We start from the raw sequence: 27,413 nt of genomic DNA, 5'->3' as shown, positions 1-27,413 counted from the left end.
AGTTTATAATTTGAGGGTTTTTTCCTGTAACCTCACAGAGGGCTTGTTCCAAAAGTTGCATGTTCAGATGGAGCTGAACTTTAGTTCCAAGAAATGAATGTCTATAATTTTCTGAAATATTTCAGTATATTATAAGTGTGCTATTGCTCCCCATATTCTATGAAAAAAAAAATATTAGTTCCTCAGTCATGTCTGACTCTGTGATCCCATGGACAGTCGCCTGCCTGGGTTCCTCTATCCATGGAATTCTGCAGGCAAGAATACTGGAGTGGGTAGTCATTCCCTTCTCCATGGGATCTTCCTAACCCAGGGATTGAACCTAGGTCTCCTGAATTGCAGGCAGATTCTTTACTGTCTGAGCCACCAAATTTTATAGCCAGAGTTAAATACTATAAGTTTATCTTTTATTTCCCTCATTTCTCCCAATTTATCTGCTACCTAAAGTTCTGTTATTGGGAAATTTTCTCTTAAAAACTGAATGAGATTAAAATGATAGCAGTTCTGATTTATACACTTGTAGAGATGCAAAACAGAAATAGTGTGATTTTTCTTTAAAAGAAATCCAAGCTTAGATCTGCCACAGGCAGGCTCTATGGCTCTCCTCTATCCAAGGTTGTATGACCTTGGAAAGAATATGCAACCTGAGTTAGGTCAACGGAGCTGTGCTGGGGGTTTTGTATCATTTATTTGTTATATCTATTGCAGAGGAAAATTTCTTATCCTGATCTTATAAACAAGTAATGTAGGGCTCAGAGTTCAGGAATCTGTCCAAAGTCCAAGCTCACTGGTTTGAGAACTGGATTTGAACCTAAGATACTTGTCTACAAAAACTTTCCATAGACCCATATGAGCTAGCCTGCCCTTTTGAATTCTGATATTCTAAGACTCCATTTTTTTCTCACCACTCATTATTAAATACTCCATTCTTAGAAGAGCAAGCTAAGAGAACATTCACATGACCAGAAATGAAACCCCAGATACAGAAATCATCCTTTGTGAAACCTTTAGCTTGCATTTCTTCTGTAGACTATTCACTCTCAAACCTGCAGATCACAAACAGCCTTTAGAAAACAGATTCCATACAGGAGAGAGAGTCATGGACTCATTTAACGAAGTTATCAAGACATTTATGACATGCATGTAAGAGTGAGGCCAAACTGATCAAGGTGATCGTTTAAATGCTTTAAGAAAAACTTATTTCGTGGGCATGTGATTTCAGTTCTGTTATTTATGGTTCATTGTATTATGACCTTCATAAGCATTCATATTTGCCAAGCATTTTATGATCCTTCTTGCTCCGTTGCAAAATCTCATTTGCAGAGAATGCTGTCACACCTTTTACCAAGAAGGAAACTAAATGAGTTACAAGGTACTTAAGAAATGTATCATTCATCAGCAAGGCAAGAATGCTGGAGAACATTAGCTTCCATTTCTCATTCCACTGTCATCAGAGCTTTCTGCTTCTGGAGTGAGCCAATAAGAAGTCATGTCATCTTTTGGATCAGGGTGTTTGCATATCTATCCACTAAGTGGAAGTCGCTCAGTTGTGTCTGATTCTTTGTGACCCCATGAACTATACAGTCCATGGAATTCTCCAGACCAGAATACTAGAAGCTTCTCCAGGGAAGCTTCCCAACCCAGGTATTGAACCTAGGTTTTCCGCATTGCAGGCCAATTCTTTACCAGCTGAGCCACAGGGAAGCCCAAGAATACTGGAGTGGGTAGCCTATCCCTTCTCCAGGGGATCTTCCCAACCCAGGAGTTGAACCGGGGTCTCCTGCATTGCAGGCGGATTCTTTACCAACTGAGCTATCAGGAAAACCCTGATACCCTCTATTCATCCATTTATCATTATCTATTCACTACTCATTATCTATCCACTACTTATCTGTTTATCAACCACTAACCAGTGGTTCAGTGTTAAAGAATCTGCCTGGCAAGCAGGAGATGCAGGTTCGATTCCTAAGGCAGGAAGAGGCCCTGGAGAATGAAATGGCAACCCACTGCCACTCCAGTATTCTTGCCTGGGAAATCCCGTGGACAGAGGAGCCTGGTGGGCTACAGTCCACGGGGTTGCAAAGAGTAGGGCACGACTTAGTAACTAAACAGCAGCGGCAGCAAACCATGTGCTAGCAAGCCCACAAACTGTGTTATATAGTGATTGATGTCCATTGTCTGTGTGGTTTCGTCCCTTCTCCCACCTGGGTCTTAGCTCTAAAGCAGACCAGCTAAGTTAATTTGGGCAAGTCACTTAACCTCTCTGAACTTCAGACACTTACTTCACCAAAATGCTATGTGGGCAAAATAGTAATTGACCTGCCACAAAGTAGACATGCAGTAAGTGTAAATTTTAACCTTCCTCGTGGCCAAACTGATTTCAGAACTCACCTTTCTTTTCCCTTTGATGTCGGTGTATGTAAGAGAGAGAGGGGAAAAAAAAAAAACTTTACTAGTAACAGATTTAAAAGAGAGGGATTCCAGAGTCCTTTCATTGTGCAGGTATTAGAATCATCCTGAAAAGTAAGAAGATTTTAATATTTTTTATGCCCTTGTCTCCTTTAATTCTATAGCTATGGAGTGGTTTAGTATTTCCTCTTAAAAATCATTTAAAACTAATAGATATTTATTGTTCCCCCATAAGTACCTCTTCTCATATTGAAATGTCCTTGTTTTTCATGGGATCCTGTTGTAATGTTTTTAATAATTTGGGGTCTGGATACTTAAAGACAGATACAGGGCAAGAGTCTACTAAGACTTTGCTTCTCAACTATGTCAAGTCATAAAGTCACCTGAGTTGAGTAGGGAGGTTTCAGGGTCCATCCCTGGACTCCCAACTCAGAATCTCCATTACAGAAGCCTAGGAGTCTCTGCTATTAACACATAACACTGTGTTATCTCTGATGTGGCCAGTTTGGGCACACACTGCTCTGGGAGCTAGGTGACAGAGGAATTGCCAACAGCTTTAAAAGAGATTGAGTACAACACAGAGGGTCCCTGAGCACTGGCAAATCCTAAAATATGCCAGAAACTGAGCATGAAGCTCCTCCATTTACCACTCTTTGCTGCATCTGACAGGTACACCGCACCTAGTTGGAGTTGCCTGGTGCTTCACGCAAGGTAATGTGGCCTAAGTGTGACAAAGTGACCTCCGTTATACAAAGCGGCAGTTCTTCCTAAGCCCACTGCATTTGTTTCCAGGGGCAAAACATCTGTTTCTACCTTGTTGTTGTTTTTCAGTCACTAAATTGTGTCCAACTCTTTGCAACCCGTGGACCGCAGCATGCCAGGCTTCCCTGTCCCTCACTATCTCCCTGAGTTTGTCCAAGATCATGTCCATTGAATCGGCGATGCTATGCAACCATCTCATCCTCTGCTGCCCTCTGTCTTCTGCCTTCAGTCTTTCCCAGCATCAGGGTGTTTTCCAATGAGTCAACTCTTCGCATCAGGTGGCCGAAGTGTTGGAGCTTCAGTTCCAATGAGTATTCACGGTTGATTTCCTTTAGAATTGACTAGTTTGATCTCCATGCTGTCCAAGCTACTGTAACTCCTCACAAATGTACATGCACACACAAATAACACTCACAAACACGAGCAGCTAAGAAGTACACATTATCACAAGTGCCCAGAAAGATGTCTTACTCCTTCCAGTGGGTCCAGACTGACTGGAGTAAGCTTAATACTCACAGGATACACACTTGTTACATTTCAGTTTAGGACATCTGTCTTGTTTGAAGGGTGTAATTTCATGGCAGAGTCCATGTAAATTGCTTGCACTATGTGGAATCCTGAGCCATTTCTAAAGGAGGACATAATCATAGCTTTGAGACAGAAGGAAAAAAAGAATCTACTTAGCTGATGGTGATGAGTTGCACAGCAGTTGAAACAAACTATAAGAACTTTCTCAGTTGGAGCAGACATTATGAACTCCTCTGGGAATTCAGACTTTTTAAAATAAGCCAAATCATGGGAAAGGAAATATATCTGCTCTGAATGGAAACTTTTATTCTCTGTCAAGTGCTGAATAGGTGAAAACTTGCCCGGAATATTTTCCTGAACAAACTCTTGGATTCCTTCCTGTTTTTTCTATAGTAGGCTTTTAAAATTATTATTATTATTTACTTTTGTTTTCTTTTTCTTCACTAGAGACTCAGTATTTAGGTTTTGATAGAGCAGAGGGGAAGGAGATGGTTAAAAAAACAAATGTTGGACCAAGATTCCAGTTCCATCTTTGATCTGGGTTGACCCTGTTTCTCTCCTAGTTAACAGTTAACTTGGTAGTGGTTAATCTGTAAAATGAGAATATGTCACTGATCCAATTACCTAACCATCTGTTTTACCTTTCTACACATTTCTATGTAGAATATGCCATAATCTCAGCCCTGTGTCTAATAGAGGAGGCAGACGCGTTCACAGTGGAGCGATGGTAGGCAGGTACTGTAGGTGTCAGGGGAAACGGAAGGAGGTTTCTGTGAGTAGCAAACAACAAAACAAAAGCAATCCCCTCCCCAAAGTGTAGGGATTGTAGCGATTAAAACCAGCCCAGCATGTAAACCCAAAGGTAACACTCTCTTATTCCCCACCCTCTCTTCACTTCACCTCCAACTCCAGTTCCCAGTGCTAACAGCGTAGAAGGTTTCTTCTGCAAATTTCTCTTATAAAAGTATACCAACATAGATCATGCTTTTCCTCTAAAAAGGATCATACTATGCATGTTGCTCCGCATCTTGTTTCTTCCCTCACTTTACACACATGTCAATCACTACCTGTCTGGCTCCCTCCTTTCCTCGCAGCTCACCTCTAACGCCACCTCCTCAGAGAGGCATTTCCTGCTCCTGCACCCATTAGACTGTACTCCGCCTGCGGCCGTGACTTTAGTTTGCTCTCTGCTGCACCCCTGGTGACTAGACCAGGGCCAGCACACAGTGTGTCCTCAGTAAATCCTTGGGAAATGGATGGATCTGAATCCTCCAGTCACTTGCTGTGGGAGTGAGAGTGTGGATGAACTGATTTATCAAACCAGTGCCCTTACTGATGGGCACACCGGCTCTTTCAAGCTTTAATCGTTCAAGCAATGCTGCTTTGCCTGTGCTTATCAGAGAATGTCTTCCCTGGTGGCTCAGACGGTAAAGCGTCTGCCTACAATGCAGGAGACCTGGGTTCAATCCCTGGGTCGGGACGATCTCCTGGAGAAGGAAATGGCAACCCATGCCAGTATTCTTGCCTGGAGTATCCTGAAAATCCCATGGACAGAGGAGCCTGATAGGCTACAGTCCATGAGGTTGCAAAGAGTCGGACACAACTGAGCTACTTCACTTTCATTTCCCCTTTATAAAAGTCAGAAAATGGGATTGCTGGGTCCAGGGATAGATGCATTTTCATTTTGATAGAAGATGAGCAATTACACTATCAAAAGATTATTGCTATTCACACCCACCAGCAATGACTGAAAACATCTGTTTTCCCCCAATTTTCTCTGAATATTATTGGTTTTTAATCTTACCCGGAGGTGGGTGTAGCAGGAGGTTGAACTGTGTTTGAATTGGTATTTCCATGTAAATTACGAAGATTGAATATTTTAATAGGTTTATTGGCCGTTTTCTGTGAATCGCCTGTTTATAACATTTTGCCCGTTTGTGCTGGTTTCTCTGTCATCTTGTCAACAACTTGTAGCTGCCGTTAGTATTGAGCATATTAATTCTTCATTTGTTGTGTGGCTGTTACCTTTCCCAGCCTACCTTTTGTCATTCGTTTACTATTTTTGCCATAGAAAGCGTTACATTTTTATACAGTCAAACTGCCTTTTACAAGGAGCTTAGCGCAGTGCTCTGTTGTGACCCAGACGACTGGGATGGGAAGAAGGTCCACGAGGGAGGAGGTATATGTGTAATATAGCTGATTCACTTTGCTGTGCAGCAAAAACTAACAAAGTTAAAAACTAACTAAAGCAAAAACTTCCCAATTAAAAGAATTTTTTTTAGGAAATAAATGTTATTTAAATTTTATAAAACTGCCTTTTCGGCCTCTGAGTGTCCATTTTTTAACTTTATATTTAATTGGAGGATAATTGCTTTATAATATTTTATTGGTTTCTGTCATATATCAATGAATATGATTCAGAAAATGAATCAGCCATAGGTATGAGTGTCCAGTTTTGAATATGAAAGTTTCTCCTATCCAAGGCTAAAAGATACTATCTTGATTTTTTTTTTTTTGGTGATATTTTAATTTTTAAGTAATTAAGTCTCTTGTCCAAAGGGAATTTTTATTAATATATGTTAAGATATAGTGATTGAGCTTTAGCTTTGTTCTTCCAAATAGATTTTCAGTTATATCAACATCATCTTTTAAATAAACCATCTTTTCCTGAATTAAAGTTTAAATGTATGACTTTGATTTAAATATACTAAATACATAATAGATATATAAAAATAGATATATATGGGCTTAAGTATATACTATATATGTATATATGTGTGTATGTGTACACATATATGAAGGTAAATCTATTTCTTGATTCTATTTTGTCTCCCTGACCTACTTGTCTATTCTTATATATTTCTTATACATATTTAATGTCTCTTTATATAACTCTTTTATTATGATATTTATAAGTTTGCAAATTTTATAAATTTCCCCTTACAATCTTTTCTAAAATACTTTTCTCCTCTTCTTAGTCTCAAATATTATTTTGTATGTTGTATAAAATCATTTATTTTCATTAAACCTATCAGAATTCTGCATAAAGTTGGGCTTTTGAAAGAAATCCATTTGGCTTCACTGTAGGAAGTGGACTGGAGTAAGGGGAGGCAAGGACAGGGAGATGGTTAAGGGGTGGTGTCGGTAGTGTGGGTTTCCCAGTGGCACCAAGAGATAAAGAATCCACCCACCAGTGCAGGAGATGCAAGAGTCGTGAGTTCAATCCCTGGGTTGGGAAAATCTCCTGAAATAGAAAACGGCAACCCACTCCAGTATTCTTGCCTGGAAAATTCCATGGACAGAGGAACCTGGTGGGCTACAGTGCATGGAATCACAAAGAGTCAGAGACCTGGTTGAAACAGGGTCTGAACCAAAGGGATGACAGGAGAGTACACCATTTCCAAAAGAGAACCAACTGGACTTTGATCTTTGGATATGAAGTACAAAGGAAAGTCAGTCAAAGCTAGCAGACTGGAGGACTGGGCAAGGTGTAAAACAAACCACCCACCAGAGTTAGGACTACAGGGCAAGAAGTAGGTTTGCAGGTGAACAGAAGGGAAGAAGATGTGTCCACTCGTAGGTACATTGAGCCTGATGGATGAAGGCCATTGATGAGTAGACAGATAGTGGTGATGATACAGATAATTTGGGTAATTTAAAAATATTTTAGGGACGTCCCTGGCATTCCAGTGATTAAGAATCCACCTTCCAGTGAAGGACGTGTGGGTTCAGCCCCTGGTCAGGCAGCTAAGATCCCACATGCTTGCAGCCAAAAGAACAAAACATAAAACAGAAGGAATATTGCAATGAATTCAATAAAGACTTGAAAAATGGTCCACATCAAAACAAATATTTAAAAATATTTTAAAGAGATTTTCAAATAAAGTTCCAGAGTCTTTCACACATAGTGAGGTACTTACTTTCTTGTGAGGCCCTTCTATTTTATGACTCATTCTTTGGACAGTTGAGGGCATTATTATAAATAATTACAGAATTAACATATCTCTTCTTGAAGAGCAGAAATTTGTCCGTTTGTGGCAAAAGGCCAGTTTTTGAAATGTTTATTCCTCTTTAGTAGAAATATTTTTCTGCATATGAATAGCTTTATAAAATATTTTTGCAAAGTTTAGTATTATTTTAAGCTCACTATAGTTTTCTCTATATCATAAAGCTCTGTTTTGACTACTGAATCTAAATAATAGCTGTCAGAATGACACACCGATTTGTCTCAAGGTATTGTGTAGGTAGGCTTATTCTCATGGCTTTTTCATTCACTTTTTCTTTTCAGAACTTGACAGCCTGGAGGAGTTAGGGAAAAAGCGCATCTGCAGGATCATCACTAAGGATTTCCCCCAGTATTTTGCAGTGGTTTCACGGATTAAGCAGGAAAGCAATCAGATTGGTCCTGAAGGTGGAATTCTGAGCAGCACCACTGTGCCCCTTGTCCAAGCTTCTTTCCCAGAGGGTGCTTTAACCAAAAGAATTCGAGTAGGCCTCCAGGTAATGTTCACAAAAAGTTTTCTCCTTGGTACACAGAGAGAGCATGTGAGCATGTTCTGCTCTGAAAACTGCTGTCATGACTCATCCTAATGATACATTGCTAACTGAAGCATTGGGCCATTGGGGGAATCATCAATCTATTTTAAATAAAAAGTATAAAGTTAGCTAAGAGGCTTATCAAAATAGGTACATATTTTAGGGGTTTTCTGTTTAGATGTATCACTTGAAACATTTTTTTTTGTTTGTATGATTAAAAAAAAAGATGAAAGATCTTTTTTTTAAATCATAGGTTATTGTTTCAGTAATGTGGAGCAACAAAGAAACAAACCATATTGCATTTGGTTTATGATATGCCACATCACAAAAATCAGTAATAGTGAAACTTGCAAGCTTTCAAATTTTAGTTCAAGTAAATCATAAATGCTGGGTTTTATCCAACCAGTTGGAACCTGTTTTGGTTTGGAAAGCTGGCTGAAAATCTTGGCAAGAATGGTCTTTCTTGCGTTTATTCATTTCTGTTAGAACCTAGCCAGAACTTTTTTTTTTCTTACTGAATAAGGAAAATAACCTGAAATAACTTTGTTTTGTTACTTAATATAGTAATTAATAATTTGAGAGTTCAGTAAACATTTGGACCTACCTTATATTTCAGTATATGAAGTTCCCTTCAACTGTCTCCCCATATTGAATATTTTTCCAAATAGCAAAGAAACAAAAAGAAGAAGAAGAAATTAGCCTTGTTAGACTAGAATTGACATCCATTGAAATCTCGTATGCCTTTTTGTTACTTAAGTCTGGAAACATCCATTTTTACATGAGTATAAGTTGCCTTTGTAGTATTTTACTAAATGCCCTGCATAGATATAAAATATAGTAGACTCAGTGTCTGCTGTCCTTCGGATTAGACCGAGAGGTTTCTCTGCTCTGAGATCTGATTCCCTCGCTTTCATGCAAGCCCAGGCCTGTGTTCTGTTGGGGACATACTCGAGCTGTTAGTTCCTGCTACAGTGTTGTATTTGATTCATTCTTCACTGAAACAGAAAGGAAAAATAAGAGAGATTTTTTTTTTGCCCCGTAAATTTTTAATAAGTTTTCTTTAAAATAACAAAAGTTCTGGGGGGTTATAGTCTCTTCCATTTCCAAATACCAATAAACATATTAAAATATGCTAAACTTCACTCAGTAAAACCTCTAACATTAAAAAAAGATGGACAATTCCAAGTGTCAGCACATACGCAGAACAACTAGAGCGTTCACACCTGCTGGTGAGAATTAGAAATGGTCCTGCAACTAGCATTTTGGAAAACGGTGTGGCTGTTCTGTTGTAATGGTGGTCATATGTGTACCTCAAACAGCAATTGGGCTCTTAGAAGTATAACTACCAGAAATCCATACATATGGACATCACCAGGCATACACAAGAATGCTAACAGCAGAAGTAAGACATTTTTTGGTTGTTGTTTTTGGTCTTTTCCTCCTCAATTAAAAAGTCAACTTTCTGATAAGAGAAAAATGTCCAACTTCATTTAAGTCATTTAAGGTCCTCTCTCTTGTCTCTAGGCCCAGCCTGTTCCAGATGAAATTGTGAAAAAGATCCTTGGAAACAAAGCAACATTCAGCCCAATTGTCACTGTGGAACCAAGAAGAAGGAAATTCCATAAGCCTATCACAATGACCATTCCGGTGCCCCCAGCCTCAGGAGAAGGTGTCTCCAATGGGTACAAAGGAGATACCACACCCAATCTGCGCCTTCTCTGTAGCATTACAGGTTTGGTTGTTGCTGTTCTTGCTGTTTTTGCCATAGCACTTGCAATGATTCTGTACAAAGACAGAAAGCCTTTAAACATCCCTATCAACATTATAGAGTAGGAAAAAAAAAAAACATTTTACTTGTCCATCACCTTGTCTCTATTATCCCTGTAATTATTTCTTGAAGATGCTGATAGCATGACCATTAAAATTCAGTGATACCATTTTTCCTGCTTTTAAGTTTAGTGTTAATAATAGAGCTTTTTAAAGGTGATTGAGGGTATTACTGAATTTACTGGAGCATCTAGTAATCTCTCCGTGACTTAGGTTACTGACCTAGAAACACTCGTAGGCTATAGGAAATTGGATGGACTCTGGGGAAAACAGAGGCTCCCACAGAGCACCAAGAGTAGGGAAGAGCCCAGTGAATACATGATTCTTTTTACCTACTCTGTTCACAAGTGTGATCCAAGAGACTAAACATGCAGGGTTTAGGTGATAGGCACCTTTTGTGATAAGCTCCCAAAATCCAGAGCATCATCTGATTAACCTAACGTGATGTTTAACTTAAAGTCCAAGGTTAAGATAGGTTTTCTCATTTGTTTTTTTTTTCTAAAGAATAATTTTAATGACTGGTTCCCCTTTTAGCCTGGAAAATTAAATGATTCAGGCAGTATAAAATGGACTTCCTCAACTTTCTGATAGTTCTTGCCATTGTTGTATTTTAAAAAATCATATTGTCTACCTGAAGCAACAAATCTTTGCCCTTGTAGATTGTGGCTTAAAATGAAGTTGTGTGCCCCAAGTTTAAGCCATTCATTAGTATCTAGACAAACAGAAAAGTAATTTTTTATCTAATCTAATATCTTACAAGGAGATCACTATAAGCTGGTAAAAGGAAAGGAGAAAGGAAAACCACCTTTAGTGCATGTCATTAATTGAAAGTGTTCGAGTTTTACAAGTTACTAGCTATACAGAAAGAACAGGATCATGATAAAAATTTTACAAGGAGCATATCTATAATAAAGTCAATATATCTGCTGTTGTTCTCTCAGGGGGCACATCGCCTGCTCAGTGGGAAGACATCACAGGAACTACTCCTTTGACATTTATAAAGGACTGTGTCTCTTTTACAACCAATGTTTCAGCCAGGTATGGAAATAAAGGTTTTTAAAAAGCACTAGGAATTATTTTTTATTACCTTTTGGAAAGTAAAAAAAAAATGTTGTGCTTAATACCAGTATGATTATTCTTTAAAATGTTGATAGTAAAGTTGGGCCTAACTCCAGAAATTTTAAATTCACTTGGATGTCATCTTATCCAGGCCTCACAGGAAGCTGTAAGATGGTAAACTTGCTTCTTCCAGTAGACATTCTTAGCAATTCATAAAAACTAATAGGATTTCCTTTCTCTCCCATTTTCTACCATTAAATTCTTGTTCCTTCCAAGGTGAAGTAATAAATTCTTAAACAGGGGCAGAAAGGAAGGTTTATTATGGGTATGTACAAGATGGGACGGAGAGTTTTATGGAAAGGAAAATAGAGGAAAAATTCCTTAGCATTTTCTTAGCAAAATCATAACAAATAATAAACGTAGGGTTTCTTTGTTTGATATACACAGTAAACATCCTTGCTATTTGTTTAAATGAACAAGTAATGTTTTGGTTTAGTTCCTTTATATACTCTTTTTTTAAATGGTAATTTTTTTTAAGATTTGGCTTTGAAATCTCATTTTTATACTTTTGTTTCTGTCTTGTTTTTGTCTTCCTCAGATTTTGGCTTGCAGACTGCCATCAAGTTTTAGAAACTGTAGGGTTAGCCACACAGCTGTACAGAGAATTAATATGTGTTCCATATATGGCCAAGTTTGTTGTTTTTGCCAAAATGAATGATCCTGTAGAATCCTCTCTGCGATGTTTCTGCATGACAGATGATAAAGTGGATAAAACTTTAGAGCAGCAGGAGAATTTTGAGGAAGTTGCAAGAAGCAAAGACATTGAGGTACCTTGTTTTTCAGCAAGTTCATTCTATTACATTCTCCAGATTCGGAGTTTTCTATTGTGAGGTCATAATATAGCATGTACGATACATTTCAAGTTTGTTAATTTTAGTTTTTGTTTTAAAATTTTGATACAGATTCACTCTTAAATAATTTTAAGTATCTTTGAGACTATTTTAGTTGGTTAAAATGCACCACCAAGGAATCTAGGTCATGATCACAATTTTCCTGTGGCTACCTGAGTTATTATCATAGTCACCGTCTACACACATCGCCATGATTTTCCACTTTTCAAACCAGTAATCAGATAAGTATCCAAGAGTCCAAAACAACTTACAGACTCTATGGATAAGTGATTGATGTCAGGCACATTCTCAAATATGTTTAAAATTGGGAGAATCAATCTATAATTCGCTTACATGTCCGTGTTACAGTTTCCAATCACAGTTACTGTGAACCAATAATTATTTTTGTGATAAATAGATGTAACTGCCCAATCAGAAGACAAATGTGACATAGAAACATATCAATCTTAATGTGATATTGACTTAAAATCTCAGAACTCTTTCAATTTAAATTAGCATTAAATTATGTATTTCTTTTACTCTAATAGGTTCTTGAAGGAAAACCTATTTATGTTGATTGTTATGGAAACCTGGCCCCACTTACCAAAGGAGGACAGCAACTTGTTTTTAACTTTTATGCTTTCAAAGAAAATAGACTGCCATTTTCCATCAAGGTAAATCACCTTCAAGACAGATCCTGTGGATTTTTTTTTTAATACTGTTAAAGATTAAAAAAGATTCTAATGATTTATTCTGTTTAAAATATCCCACCAAACTTCAATTCATAGGAATGAGATCATATTTTTGTCCGAGTTCTGTGTAAGTGTACTTTTGAGCCAGGAAACCTTTAGAATTAGTGAAAAGCATTTCTGCCTTTTAAACAGTTAAGTGATCATTTATATTTAAACAAATGTTTGTAAGCCCAAGCGATCTAGAGCAATAACACGCATCATATCTGGAATGCTCAGTAATCAAATAATGGATGAAATCCAGATTGAGTATTCGTTTCATCTTTATTTCTGGTCAAGCCCAGGACATTCTGAAGAAACCGTTTTCCTCCTCAGAGAACCAAAAGATATAGGGCAATTGTTTTATTATTATTTGCTTCTGTTATTGTTGTTAAAACTGAGGCTTTGAAACAAAAATTATTGGACAGGAAGAAAATGAATACAGCTCAGACTATTGGATTGTCAGGATGAGACAAGCCAATACACCACTCCTGTGTTGAGACTATTGATTGGGCATTCTAAATCTTGCCAAGTTTAAATGTGACTACGTTGGCTGACATGAGATTGTTATCACCTTTTCCCTTTACTTTTCCTGGCTCTCAAAGGGTCCCATAAAACAAACATGCTTAACTCTTACACAGACAGGAATCCTCAGGAAAGTCTCTGTATATAACTGTCAACTACCTTAATTCTTCTAGATTAGAGACACCAGCCAAGAGCCCTGTGGCCGTCTGTCTTTTCTGAAAGAACCAAAGACAACAAAAGGACTGCCTCAAACAGCTGTTTGCAACTTAAACATCACTCTGCCAGCACATAAAAAGGTATCTTTTAATACTGGTTTATTTTAACTTTTTCCCCTGGTCTTGAAGAAGTAGGCCCGTGGTGTGCAATTAAGGAATGCTTTTTAACATGACTAAAGCTCTTGAAACTCAAGTTTTACTAGTCTGTTTGTGTAGACTGACTAAGTCTTGTGACTGTGGTGTCAAATTCTTATGGTTTGTATAATGGAGTCCTCTGTTTATTGCTTCTGCTTCTGCTGGTAGTCCGTAGATTTTTTTTTTTTTTTTTTTTGCTTTCAAATAATGTCACACATTAATTTGCCATGGATGTGCAGCTCTTGATATTTTTCGTTGGCTTCTTTTGGTTTACTTTGCTTTCTAAAGCAGCTTGCATTTTGTGCTCCCTATTCAGTCCTTTTCATATCCTGATATTCTTTTCCCTGCTGTCCATTATAATATTCCTTGTCTCTGCAATGCATCTTGGGACCAAAAGGAGACAGAGTCAGATCAAGATGATGAGGTAATATGAACACTTCTGCTTTTACTCTATCAGAGATAGACTAGGAACAGAATCTGTATAAAAGAAGGTGCAGAGGGCTGAAGTGTGGGAAACGTATTATATTTTTGCAGATCTTAGCTTAAATGAGGTAAAGGATACATATTTTTTTCTTAAAGAATAATTTACTCTTCCACATATACAGAAGAGTACTTCAGTACATTTGATAAAATTAAAATCCGGCTAATGACTTAAAAAGAGAAACTGAAGTTTTTTAGTTTAGCATTTTTGAATGTGATAAGACTGGCATGCATAAATATACATTTGTGTGTATTTTCACCTAGGATCTACTGTATAACTTTTAAATCAAAGATGGTGATAATATATGACATTTTATGTGTTTTATATACTATAAAAATATGTGCTCAATGGCTATTGATAAATATTTGATATTCTATTAAAAGACATTTATCTTAGCCATTTTTAAGAGTATAATTATTTAATTAAGTTTCATAAGTTATCTCCTAATATTTCTCCAAGTTATATGATCATTGGATTTTTAAAACTCACAGCTCAGTAATATTAAATAGAATCAGCAGCTCTAAGATTCAGTAACACTACTTCAATAAAGCCATTAACCTGTTTGTAATCTCCTCATCTACATTTTATGCCTATGAACATACAGAAACAATAGCAGTAATCGGAATGATAAACTTTCTGTGCCTTTTCCCTTGAATGTACTCACAAAGAGTGAGTGTACATCGTGATGTATGTGCTTTCAATATGAACAAATTTGGGAGAATTTATTGCTCAGCATCAGAAGTCTCTGTAACGCTCGTCTTTTATTTGTAGTTCCCTGTAGTCTGCTGTGTTGGTGCTCTTATATTTTGCTAAGTGATAGTTCTTTGGTTAAGATATTGGGGTGGGGCTGTAGAATCACAGTGGGGAACTAATATTTCCCTAAGAAAATCTGTTAAGAAGAAAAATAAGGATAAACAAGATATCGACGTGCCATTCTACAAAATGTTTCAATCTGATGAAAATGTCACAAGGAACTGGAACATACTCGTTCTCTTCTTTTTCTTTTCCAGACCGAGAAAACGGATAGACGACAGAGTTTTGCATCGTTAGCTTTACGTAAGCGCTACAGCTACTTGACTGAGCCTGGAATGAGTGAGTTTCCTAACACATTTACTAATCTACGTGGATTTTTATAAGAAGAGACATTTTTTCTATACAAACAGAATTTTGGAGTCATGTGAAAGAAAACTCAATGGCAAAAGAAAACTGCCTACAGGAAAATTTTATCATGAGATCTAAGTAATATTTTGTACATAGTTGGAGATACAAGGTACAAACACCCCCAGATCATAGCTTATTAGCTTTTTTTTTTTTTTTAGAATTAGAAACATCTATCACTTGACTTTGAAAACCCTGATTTCACTTTGGTTGCTAACTATGTTAGGAGATAATACTATACCAAGATTGGTTTATATCCATGCTAAAAAGAGAAAACATTTTCATACATGTCAGATAGTATAAAAGATGATAAAGTAACTCTGGTGATTATTTCATTTGTCTTAATATAGGTAGGTCATTCTAGCTTAGTCCTGATTCTTTTTTTCCCAGTTGGCAGGAATTAGATTTTCCTACCTTCGTGGGGTTGCATTTGTTTACTGATTTCTAATTCCTCCCACTCTCTCTCCCTCCCACCCTCTGCTCTTTATTAAATATCAGCTCTAAGGTTGGGCTTTACTAGACCAGTTAAACCCCTTTCTTCTCACAGTAAATGTTCACTGTTAACTAGCTTGTAAGTATCAAGGCATAGATTCATCCAGTCATATTCATTCATTTTCTCCCTTTGTGTTCCCTCCCCTCTCCTTCCCTCCTCCTTATGGTTATCACCTCTGGTGACCACAGCCCTCAAGATAACCCTCTCCACCAACAGGAACTAAGAGTATGTTTGACTGATGTGGCATGGTGCCACTGTAACCATCAGAGGAGGATTTAGGCAAACATTATTTTTAAATTAGTGAATCATTTCTGGCTGCTTCCCATTACTCACAGTTACTTGAGTTCAAGGAGGATTGGAAATTTACCAGTAAGAACCACAACTGTTTTTTCCCATCTTTCCTGAATTCTTGCTTCTGTGGGCCAACATAACATATTAAATATGCAGCAGGAAACTACTCTACTACTTCATTCAGGTGGTCTTAGCGTAATCTTCTGGAACCTATCCCCTGGAGAGCTCTTACATTCAGACACAAAACAGGGAGTATAAGAGAAAGGAAACCCAACCACACTCATGAATGTTCTTCCAGATCTCTTTCTTCCCCTAGTATAACTATCTAAATCTTTCCAAAACTGTAAGGGCTGAAATTAACTCTCATTATGCTATAAAGCAGGGAAGGTGTGTGTGTTTAACTAGATGTATGTATAAATTTCCTGGATAGACGTTTTCCTTGAGATACTACTTGGCCTCAAAGCTAGGGCTTTCGTGGCACGGCTGTCTGGGACTCCCAAGCCACACCCTTAAGCTCTGGACAGGCTGCAGCTACTTGAGGTCAGGTACCTCTGGACAAGCTAGCTCCTGTCTGATTTTTGTGCCCTAAGGTGTTTGGGGAATATATGAGTTGTAAGGTCAGGTGCACGTGCTAACGTCAATTGAATTTTTCCCACTTCTGAAACGGTTGCTACTTTTCAGTTAGCTTCATGAAGGTATATGTAGTTTGTCTTCCTTGACTTTTGATAGAAGGCAGAGGGTTCTCTCTTCTCTGTTTTATGAGAGGGAGCATATGGTGGACAGAAGAATGGGAAGGAGTAAGAAAGGACTAAAAGAAAAACTAGGGAAATGTTATGGCCCCTAAATTGGTGTTAGAAGAAGAAGTGAATTCAACTTTTCTCATAGTTCCCTGTCCTTTCCACCTACCCAACCCACCCAACCTCTTAAAAAAAAAGGTTCTGGTATAATTCAGTGCTTGACATCCAGAATTCCCTTTGTTATAAGTGAAGAGTGAAAGTCGCTCAGTTGTGTCCAACTCTTTGGACCCCCTGCCAGGCTCCTCTGACCATGGAATTCTCCAGGCCAGAATACTGGAGTGGGTAGCCATTTCCTTCTCTAGAGGATCTTCCCAACCCAGGGATCAAACCCAGGTCTCCCACGTTGCAGGTGGATTCTTCACCATCTGAGCCACCAGGGAAGGCCTTTGTTATAAAGGGTATCACAAAATATGTATCATTAAAGCATAAAATATATAACTAATCAGTAAATTGGCTGCTTTGTGCAAAGCATAAAACCATAGATGTGGTTCAGAAGACTTCTCTGCTTCGTGGAGCCAGACTTGAGTGGTAAAACAGAGATGCTCTGCCAGTTTCTGGTAGTTATAAAAATAAGTCCTTCCTTGAGACATTGAACTGAGCCCAAATCACTGAATTGAAGGAATCCTTAAACCATCCATTTGCAATGTGGTGTTCCCAAAAGAATTAAACACTATTAAGAATTATGACTAGGAGGGGTAATGAATGGGTGAGTTTTTCCTTAGTTCTTCCACTTCTCTTTAGAATAATATGTAAGCCTAGAAAAGGATATGTTCTGAATGTTTGAATTTAAATGTACACTAGGAATGAAAATCTTCACCCTTGTGGGAGTAGCTGCTAATCCAAGGACTGGATTGTAGCAATGGCACGAGAACAGCATGAAGAGGAACGTAAAGATGAAGCAGATTCTCATTTCCTCTTCGAGTTTCACTCTTACTCTGAACCAGTGCTTTCTGGGAGCAAGACTGTACTCAACTTTGACATAGAACTTAACCCTTGGCAGGCATTCCAAACCTCTGTGACCAGCTGGGTTTGTTTCTTAGAACTGTAGAAATAGAGAGGACTCGGTGTGTGCTTGCCATCCCCCAGCGAGTATGTGGACTTCATCTGTATGTTTCTTGTCCCATTGCCAGAAGATGTTGGTATTAAATTCATCTTTCCTAGTGGTAGGTCTGCCTCATGGCTTCTGCAGTGTTTGGGATGTCCTTGAGTCCCATGAATATTCTGGGAAGGCACCAGAATTGGCCCCTCTGTTATTGATTAAACATACATACAGATATATTCTGTATCCCACTATAGATACTTAAATATGGGGTGTTAAAAATGTGACTGTGCTTTTTAAATTTCCCCCATGATACCTTTTGAGAATTAAAAGTATAATGGATTATGAAAAATATCTGAGTGCTATGTGCTTTTTGTCCATAATAAAGACAAACCAGACATGGATACATTCTGTTGCGGAAGGATGTTTTCATATGCAGTATTAAATATTTTCATAAAAATCTCAAAAGGTACCAAGACTTAACATCTCATGGAAAAAGTGTACTCTTCTTTCTAAATGCTCTTGTGAAAGTATTTTTAAAGTTTGCACATTGTGCATAATATGGCATAAAAACTGTATTACTTCTTTGGCTCGTTTGCCATGATATATCGCGCATGAGAAAATGTTTTCAGTTGCTTTGCTTGCTTATGGTAACCATGAACCATATTTCTGGTTTTTTTCCCCTTTTGTGTGTGTGTGTGTGTGTACACATGCATTCTAAAATCATTTCATATTATGTTTCTTTTTTTCTTCACCAAAAGGAATATACTGCATGGAAAAGATCAATGCAAACATTCCTTTTCTTTGTTTTTTTTTTTCTTTTAAAATTCTGACTCAGAAAATTTCTTGCTCTTATTGGCTTTTTATGGGTGTGAAGCATAACCGAATTGTGCATGGAAGATGCAAATTTAAAATCCAGTGGCTTCACAGTTTGCACATCAGTTGCCTGTCACTTAAAAGTTATTTTGGATTCTGCATGAAATAGGCTTGAGTGGTTTTCTAAAATAACAGTTTTAGACATTTAATGTATAGCTATGCACATTGATATGGCTCTGAGTAGGTGGCATCTGTATCGCTGAGAGGTTCAAGGAGACGGAACATTAGAAATTACTGAAATGAGAGTTATATGGTTGTGCAGAACAAATATGTACCTATACAGGCAAAACAGAAAGGCTACTGATATTTCAAAACCAGCACATAAGAAAGTCAATAGGAAGTAAGCGAACAGTTTTCCATTGTGGTTATTTTTCTCATCATTAATTCTTTCCTCATGTTTTTTATTTTTCATTGTTGGCCTCTTGGTTGCAGTGTGCTTTTTCTGTCTTTCATTTCACATTGCTCTGTGTTTTATTTAGTTTTATTTTTAACCTTGGATTAGTTGCGTCTATAGAAATTCTTTTTTCCCTCTTAATTGTTCCTTTTGCCTCTTCCATTCTGAATCATGCAAACAACTGTACTTGCTTTTGTAATATTTCAAAGTTTACTGACCAATTTTTTTCTCTGGTCTCTCTGTTTCTCAACCATTTTTGTTGATTTTTGTGTTTGATTTCATTTTAAAATTTAAGAAACAGTTGAACGGAGTGCAGGAGCAACAAGATCCCTCCCCACCACTTACTCATACAAGCCATTCTTTTCTACAAGACCCTACCAGTCCTGGACCACAGCTCCGATGACAGTGCCCGGGCCGGCCAAGTCAGGCTTCACTTCCTTGTCAAGTTCTTCCTCTAATACGCCATCAGCTTCCCCATTAAAATCAATATGGTCTGTTTCGACTCCTTCGCCAATCAAATCCACATTAGGCGCATCAACTACATCTTCGGTTAAATCCATTAGTGACGTGGCATCTCCGATTAGATCCTTTCGGACAATTTCTTCACCAATAAAAACAGTGGTGTCACAGTCTCCATACAATATCCAGGTTTCCTCTGGCACCCTGGTTAGAGCTCCCACAGTCACAGAGGCCTCACCTTTAAAGGGGCTGGCATCCACTTCTACATTTTCCTCTCGAACCTCCCCAGTGACTACCGCAGGATCTCTTTTGGAGAGGTCGTCAATTACTATGACACCCCCTGCTTCCCCCAAATCAAACATTAATATGTATTCTTCGAGTCTGCCATTTAAGTCAATTATCACATCAGCAGCACCGCTAATATCTTCACCTTTAAAGTCAGTGGTGTCTCCAGCTAAAGCAACAGCTGATGTCATTTCATCAGCTAAAGTTACCATGGCCTCTTCTCTTTCATCACCTGTGAAACAGATGCCCGGACATGCAGAGGTAGCATTAGTCAATGGATCTATTTCCCCTCTGAAATATCCATCATCTTCAACGTTAATTAATGGATGCAAAGCCACTGCCACATTACAGGAAAAAATTGCTACAGCCACAAACTCTGTGAGCTCTGTGGTTACCGCGGCCACTGATGCAGTTGAGAAAGTGTTCCCTTCCACTACAGCAATGCCATTTTCCCCACTCAGGTCTTACGTTTCTCCAGCACCATCAGCTTTTCAGTCTCTAAGAACTCCTTCTGCAAGTGCACTCTATACATCCCTTGGGTCATCAATATCTGCAACTACCTCATCTGTAACTTCATCAATAATAACAGTGCCAGTATACTCTGTAGTCAATGTTTTGCCAGAACCAGCATTAAAGAAACTTCCAGACTCTAATTCACTTACAAAATCAGCAGCAGCCTTGCTGTCGCCCATTAAAACATTGACTACGGAGACACGTCCTCAGCCCCATTTCAATCGAACTTCATCTCCAGTTAAATCATCTTTGTTCCTTGCACCGTCTGCCCTTAAGCTATCTACACCATCTTCTCTATCTTCCAGTCAGGAGATATTAAAAGATGTGGCTGAAATGAAGGAGGACCTAATGCGGATGACTGCAATACTCCAAACAGATGTGCCTGAGGAGAAGCCATTCCAACCTGAACTCCCCAAAGAAGGGAGAATCGATGATGAAGAACCTTTCAAAATTGTCGAGAAAGTCAAGGAAGACTTAGTGAAAGTTAGTGAAATCCTTAAAAAGGATGTCTGTGTAGATAAAGGACCACTCAAATCACCAAAGAGTGACAAAGGACACTCTCCTGAAGACGACTGGATAGAATTTAGTTCAGAAGAAATAAGAGAGGCAAGACAACAAGCTGGTGTGAGCCATTCTCCATCTCTGCCAGAGAGAGTGCAAGTCAAGGCAAAGGCCGCCTCTGAGAAGGATTACAACCTGACCAAAGTTATCGATTACCTAACAAATGATATCGGGAGTAGTTCCCTGACAAACTTAAAGTACAAGTTTGAGGATGCCAAGAAGGATGGTGAAGAGAGACAGAAACGAATTTTAAAACCAGCAATTGCCCTGCAGGAACACAAACTCAAAATGCCTCCAGCCTCCATGAGGCCTTCCACCTCTGAGAAAGAGTTATGTAAGATGGCCGATTCCTTTTTTGGAACAGATACTATTTTGGAGTCTCCAGATGATTTTTCTCAACATGACCAAGATAAAAGTCCCTTGTCTGACAGTGGCTTTGAAACAAGAAGTGAAAAAACACCTTCGGCCCCACAAAGCGCTGAAAGCACTGGTCCCAAACCACTCTTCCACGAAGTCCCCATCCCTCCAGTCATTACAGAAACAAGAACTGAAGTGGTTCATGTTATCAGGAGCTATGAGCCCTCAGCTGGAGATGCTCCCCCGTCCCAACCAGAGGAGCCCGTGTCACCCAAACCGTCACCTACCTTTATGGAACTGGAACCAAAGCCCACCACGTCTAACATTAAAGAAAAAGTCAAAGCGTTTCAGATGAAAGCCGGTAGTGAAGATGATGACCACAATCGCGTTCTGGGCAAAGGCATGCGTGTTAAGGAAGAGACTCACATCACCACAACCACCAGAATGGTTTATCATTCTCCACCAGGCGGTGAAGGTACCTCTGAGAGAATTGAAGAAACCATGTCAGTTCACGACATCATGAAAGCCTTTCAGTCCGGTCGGGACCCTTCCAAAGAACTGGCAGGTCTGTTTGAACATAAATCGGCAGTATCTCCAGACGGTCACAAGTCTGCTGCTGAAACCTCAGCCCAGCACACAGAGAAGGACAACCAAATGAAACCCAAACTGGAGCGTATAATAGAAGTCCACATCGAAAAAGGTAACCAGGCTGAGCCCACTGAAGTCATTATTAGAGAAACCAAAAAGCATCCAGAAAAGGAAATGTATGTATATCAGAAAGACTTATCCCGGGGAGATATTAACCTAAAAGATTTTCTGCCAGAAAAACACGATGCTTTTCCTTGTTCAGAGGAACAGGGTCAGCAAGAAGAAGAAGAACTCACTGCTGAAGAGTCATTGCCTTCTTATCTGGAGTCTTCCAGAGTAAACACTCCTGTGTCCCAAGAAGAAGATAGTCGCCCTAGTTCTGCTCAACTCATATCTGATGACTCTTATAAAACACTGAAGCTTTTGAGTCAACACTCGATAGAATACCATGACGATGAGTTGTCAGAACTAAGAGGGGAGTCTTACAGGTTTGCTGAGAAAATGCTTCTGTCAGAAAAGCTAGATGTGTCTCATTCTGATACTGAGGAATCGGTTACAGACCATGCAGGACCCCCTAGCTCAGAGTCTGATAAGCGGGCCAGAGAAAAAGTAGTCACTGCCCCCCAAAAAGAAATTCTCTCCAAAATCTATAAAGATGTGTCTGAAAATGGTGTAGGTAAAGTGTCTAAAGATGAGCATTTTGATAAAGTGACAGTGTTGCACTATTCTGGCGATGTTAGTAGTCCAAAACATGCCATGTGGATGCGCTTTACTGAGGACAGATTAGATAGAGGTAGAGAGAAGTTGATATACGAAGACAGGGTGGACAGGACCGTGAAGGAAGCGGAAGAGAAACTGACTGAAGTGTCACAGTTTTTTCGTGACAAAACTGAAAAGCTCAATGATGAACTGCAATCCCCAGAGAAAAAGCAACGCCCTAGAAATGGCAAAGAATACTCATCCCAAAGCTCTACCAGTAGCAGCCCTGAGAAGGCACTGCTGACGGAACTGCTGGCCTCCGGTGATGAGTGGGTCAAGGTGAGGCAACATGGCCGCGAGGGACATGGCATCCCCAGAGCCGATGAGAGGAACGCAGCCCATCTGCCCGGCAGCCCAGAGAGGGCTCCTCCCCAGCAGACCAAGGACAGCAAGTCCACAGAGGAAGCCAAAGGAAGTAGTTCTCAGAGCAAAGAACCAGAAGGGCCCCAATCTGGGTTTCAGCTCAAGCAATCTAAACTCAGTTCCATTAGATTAAAATTTGAACAGGGCGCACAGGCCAAAAGTAAGGACGTTTCTCAAGAAGACAGAAAGCCAGATGGCCAATCCAGAATCCCAGTTAAAAAAATCCAGGAAAGCAAGCTACCTGTCTACCAGGCGTTTGCTCGAGAAAAACAGCAGAAGGCCACAGAGCCCTCAGATGAAAGTGTCTCTGTGCAAAAAGATCCTACAGTACTAAAAGCTAAAGATGAGCATGCCGAGAGCAATGAGATGGTTGTAAATGATTTTGGTTCTGATGATGTGAAAAAACAGAGGACTGAAATGTCAAGTAAAGCGATGCCTGACTATTTTTCTGAGCAACAGGCTAAAGACTTGTCTTGTCATGTAACCGCAGACTTAGCAACAAAGGGACCATGGGACAAAAAGGTCTTTAGAACGTGGGAAAGTTCTGGAGCTGCTAATAATAAGTCACAGAAAGAGAAACTTTCACATGTACTTGTTCATGATGTAAGAGAAAATCATGTTGGTCACCCTGAGAGTGAAATTGTTGACCACAGGGATGAGTTTTTGTCTGTGACTGAGAGAGAACACAAATTGTTAACTAATGGCTCTCTCTCAGAAATTAAGGAAATGACTGTAAAATCTCCCTCCAAAAAAGTCTTATATAGGGAATATGTTGTTAAAGATGGGGAGCATCCAGGTGGCTCTCTTGACCAGCCTTCCAGGAGAAGTGAGAGCTCGGCGGTGTCGCACATCCCGGTCAGGGTTGCAGAGGAGAGGAGGACACCAGCTCCAGATATTCCCGATGGGTTTTGTGAGCCGTCGACATTTCCAAAACATGAACTCTCGCCAAAATTATCCCAGTCAAGTATGACTAAAGAGACAGTTGAGACACAGCACTTTAATTCTATAGAAGAGGAAAAAGTAACCTATTCAGAAATCAGCAAAGTTTCAAAACACCAGAGTTATGTAGGCTTATGCCCGCCTCTCGATGAAACAGAGCTCTCCCCGACCAAGTCTCCAGATTCTCTAGAGTTTAGCCCAGGAAAGGAATCGCCCTCTAGTGATGTATTCGACCACAGTCCCATTGATGGATTGGAGAAAGTTGTACCACTAGCCCAGACGGAGGGAGGGAAAGAAATAAAAACTTTACCTGTTTATGTCAGCTTTGTGCAGGTGGGAAAGCAGTATGAGAAGGAGATACAACAAGGAGGTGTAAAAAAAATCATAAGTCAGGAATGTAAGACAGTGCAAGAGGCCAGGGGGACCTTTTACACATGTAGACAGCAGAAGCAGCCTCCCTCTCCTCAAGGCAGCCCAGAAGACGACACTCTAGAGCAAGTTTCCTTTCTAGACAGCTCCGGGAAGAGCCCTTTAACCCCAGAGACTCCCAGTTCAGAGGAAGTGAGTTACGAATTTACTTCTAAGACACCAGACTCGCTTATAGCTTATATACCAGGCAAACCCAGCCCAATTCCCGAGGTTTCGGAGGAATCTGAGGAGGAGGAACAGGCCAAATCGGCCTCCTTAAAGCAGCCTGCAGGGGAGCAGATGGCTGCAGTCGAGCATGAAATGCCTAACAACGTGAGCAAGGACTCTAACCAGAGACCCAAAACTAACAGAGTTGCCTACATTGAATTTCCCCCTCCTCCACCGCTGGATGCAGACCAGATGGAGTCGGATAAGAAACATCCTTATCTTCCTGAAAGGGAGGTTGACATGATTGAAGTCAGTCTGCAAGACGAGCATGACAAGTACCAGCTGGCCGAACCGGTCATCAGGGTGCAGCCACCCTCCCCAGTTCCTCCTGGGGCGGACGTCAGTGACTCCAGTGATGACGAATCCCTTTATCAGCCAGCGCCAGTCAAAAAATACACCTTCAAGTTAAAGGAGGTCGACGATGAACAAAAAGAAGTGACCAAATCCAAAGCCTCTGCTGAAAAGGCTTCCACCCAGAAAGAATTAGAAATGAATGGACCTGGAAAAGATACTGAATTCGGCCTTGGCCTTGATTCACCTCAGAATGAAGCTACCCAGAACGGGAACAATGACCAGTCCATCACGGAGTGTTCCATTGCCACCACAGCAGAGTTCTCTCATGATACGGATGCCACAGAGATCGACTCTCTGGATGGCTATGACCTGCAAGACGAAGATGATGGCTTGACTGAGAGTGATTCTAAGCTCCCCAGTCAGACCCTGGAGCTGAAGAAAGATATCTGGAACACGGAGGGCATTCTGAAGCCAGCCGATCGCTCCTTTAGCCAAAGCAAACTCGAAGTTATCGAGGAGGAGGAGGGAAGGTTGGGACCAGATGAAGATAAGCCACCTCCTAAAAGTTCTCCATCTGAAAAGACTCCTGATAAGACTGATCAGAAGTCAGGGGCCCAGTTTTTCACACTAGAAGGCAGACACCCTGACAGATCAGTGTTTCCTGATACTTACTTCAGTTACAAAGTAGATGAAGAATTTGCCACTCCTTTTAAAACGGTAGCTACCAAAGGTCTAGATTTTGACCCCTGGTCTAATAACCGAGGAGATGATGACGTGTATGATGGTAAATCCCGGGAAGACGAAAATAAGCCATTTGGTCTGGCTGTGGAAGACCGCTCTCCAGCAACCACCCCCGATACAACACCAGCCCGCACGCCAACTGATGAAAGTACCCCAACTAGTGAGCCTAACCCCTTCCCATTTCACGAAGGAAAAATGTTTGAGATGACTCGCAGTGGTGCAATTGACATGAGCAAGAGGGATTTTGTTGAAGAGAGGCTCCAATTTTTCCAGATTGGTGAGCATACTTCTGAAGGGAAGTCAGGGGACCCGGGGGAAGGGGATAAAAGCACGATCACTGCCACCCCACAGCCACAGGCAGGGGACACCACTGTAGAAACCAATCTAGAGGGAAATGTAGAGGCACCTCCAGTGGAACCCAACCCCAGCGTCCCAACCAGCGGAGAGTGTCAGGAAGGCACGTCCGCTAGTGGCTCACAGGAGAAAGCAGGAGCAGCCACTAACTCCTCTAAACTTGACCCCAAGTTGCGCACGCCTATAAAAATGGGAATTTCTGCATCCACCATGACCTTGAAGAAAGAAGGCCCTGGAGAAGTGACAGATAAGACAGAAGCTGTGATGACCAGTGGTCAGGGATTAGAGAATGAACCTGTAACGGTGGTTTCAAATACAGCCAATAGCCACATGGGCGTTAGGCCCCAAGAAAAACATGATTTTCAAAAAGATAACTTTAATAACAACAACAATTTGGATTCTTCCACTATACAGACAGATAACATTACAAGTCATGTAGTTCTGACAGAACATTCTGCACCCACTCGTACCACAGAGAAAGCTAATCCAGTGAAAAGCTCATCAGAAAAAAAGACAGGGCTACTTCAAGGACGTTGTGTGAGAGAGAAACAGAAAGTTCTTGGAGAGCAGCAAAAGACAAAGGAACCAATAGGGATTAGGCGAAAATCCAAACTTCCCATAAAGGCCACTTCACCAAAAGATCTCTTCCCACCACCAGATCATATGCCAAACATTCATGTGAGTAAAACGAAGCAGGTTAGTCAGTCTGAGAAAACCAAAGGCCTTACTACTTCTTCATGTGTAGATGTGAAGTCCAGAATTCCAGTGAAAAACACACACAGGGATAACTCAGGTTCAGTTAGAAAACCATGTGCCACACAAAAGCAAGGGCAGCCAGAGAAAGGCAAGGCCAAGCAGCTTCCATCCAAGTTGCCAGTAAAGGTAAGATCCACCTGCATCACCACCACCACCAACACCACCACCACCAGCACCACAGTTAAAGTCAGGAAAAGTCAGCTTAAGGAAGTATGTAAACACTCCATTGAATATTTTAAGGGAATTAGTGGTGAGACCTTAAAGCTTGTGGACCGCCTCTCTGAAGAAGACAAAAAGATGCAGTCCGAGTTGTCCGATGAGGAAGACAGTACCTCAAGAAACACGTCGTTGTCCGAGACTTCCCGGGGTGGCCCGCCTTCGGTTACAACGAGGTCTGCTAGAGATAAGAAAACAGAGGCAGCACCTTTAAAATCAAAGAGTGAAAAGGCCGGCAGTGAGAAAAGGAGCAGTAGAAGGACTGGTGAGAATGAAGGCAGTCAGGTCTCTCGAGCACTCTTTGCTCACATCCTGGAGAACGAGCATAGTTTGTAAACACTTTCCAACCTGTAGACCCTAGTGCATGAGCTGTTGTGATTGCCTGTGGAGTGACTTAACTGTAGTTTCTCATTCCGTCATCGTCATCTGTGTGTGCTGTCTATACACTCTTC

General features: G+C 40.1%; 1 protein-coding gene across 8 annotated transcripts in view; it reads left to right on the top strand.

Annotated features, from left to right (window-relative positions):
• The window catches only part of ANK3 (ankyrin 3), a 749,200-nt gene that overhangs the window by 675,606 nt on the left and 46,181 nt on the right, over nucleotides 1–27,413 (top strand). For 6 of the 8 annotated variants that reach the window (XM_061405045.1, XM_061405049.1, XM_061405048.1 and 3 more), the window contains 7 exons: nucleotides 7,985–8,196; nucleotides 9,757–9,964; nucleotides 11,001–11,097; nucleotides 11,717–11,945; nucleotides 12,557–12,682; nucleotides 13,435–13,557; nucleotides 15,103–15,184. In XM_061405045.1, coding sequence (XP_061261029.1) covers nucleotides 7,985–8,196; nucleotides 9,757–9,964; nucleotides 11,001–11,097; nucleotides 11,717–11,945; nucleotides 12,557–12,682; nucleotides 13,435–13,557; nucleotides 15,103–15,184 — 1,077 coding nt within the window. Of the gene's footprint in view, nucleotides 1–7,984; nucleotides 8,197–9,756; nucleotides 9,965–11,000; nucleotides 11,098–11,716; nucleotides 11,946–12,556; nucleotides 12,683–13,434; nucleotides 13,558–14,008; nucleotides 14,036–15,102; nucleotides 15,185–19,435; nucleotides 27,227–27,413 lie in introns of all 8 variants that reach the window. The other 2 variants (XM_061405044.1, XM_061405050.1) reach the window with 2 other exon arrangements.

Source organism: Bos javanicus, chromosome 28 (genome assembly GCF_032452875.1).
Source record: "Bos javanicus breed banteng chromosome 28, ARS-OSU_banteng_1.0, whole genome shotgun sequence".
NCBI lineage: Eukaryota > Metazoa > Chordata > Mammalia > Artiodactyla > Bovidae > Bos > Bos javanicus.
This window is presented reverse-complemented; position numbering and strand designations above follow the sequence as displayed.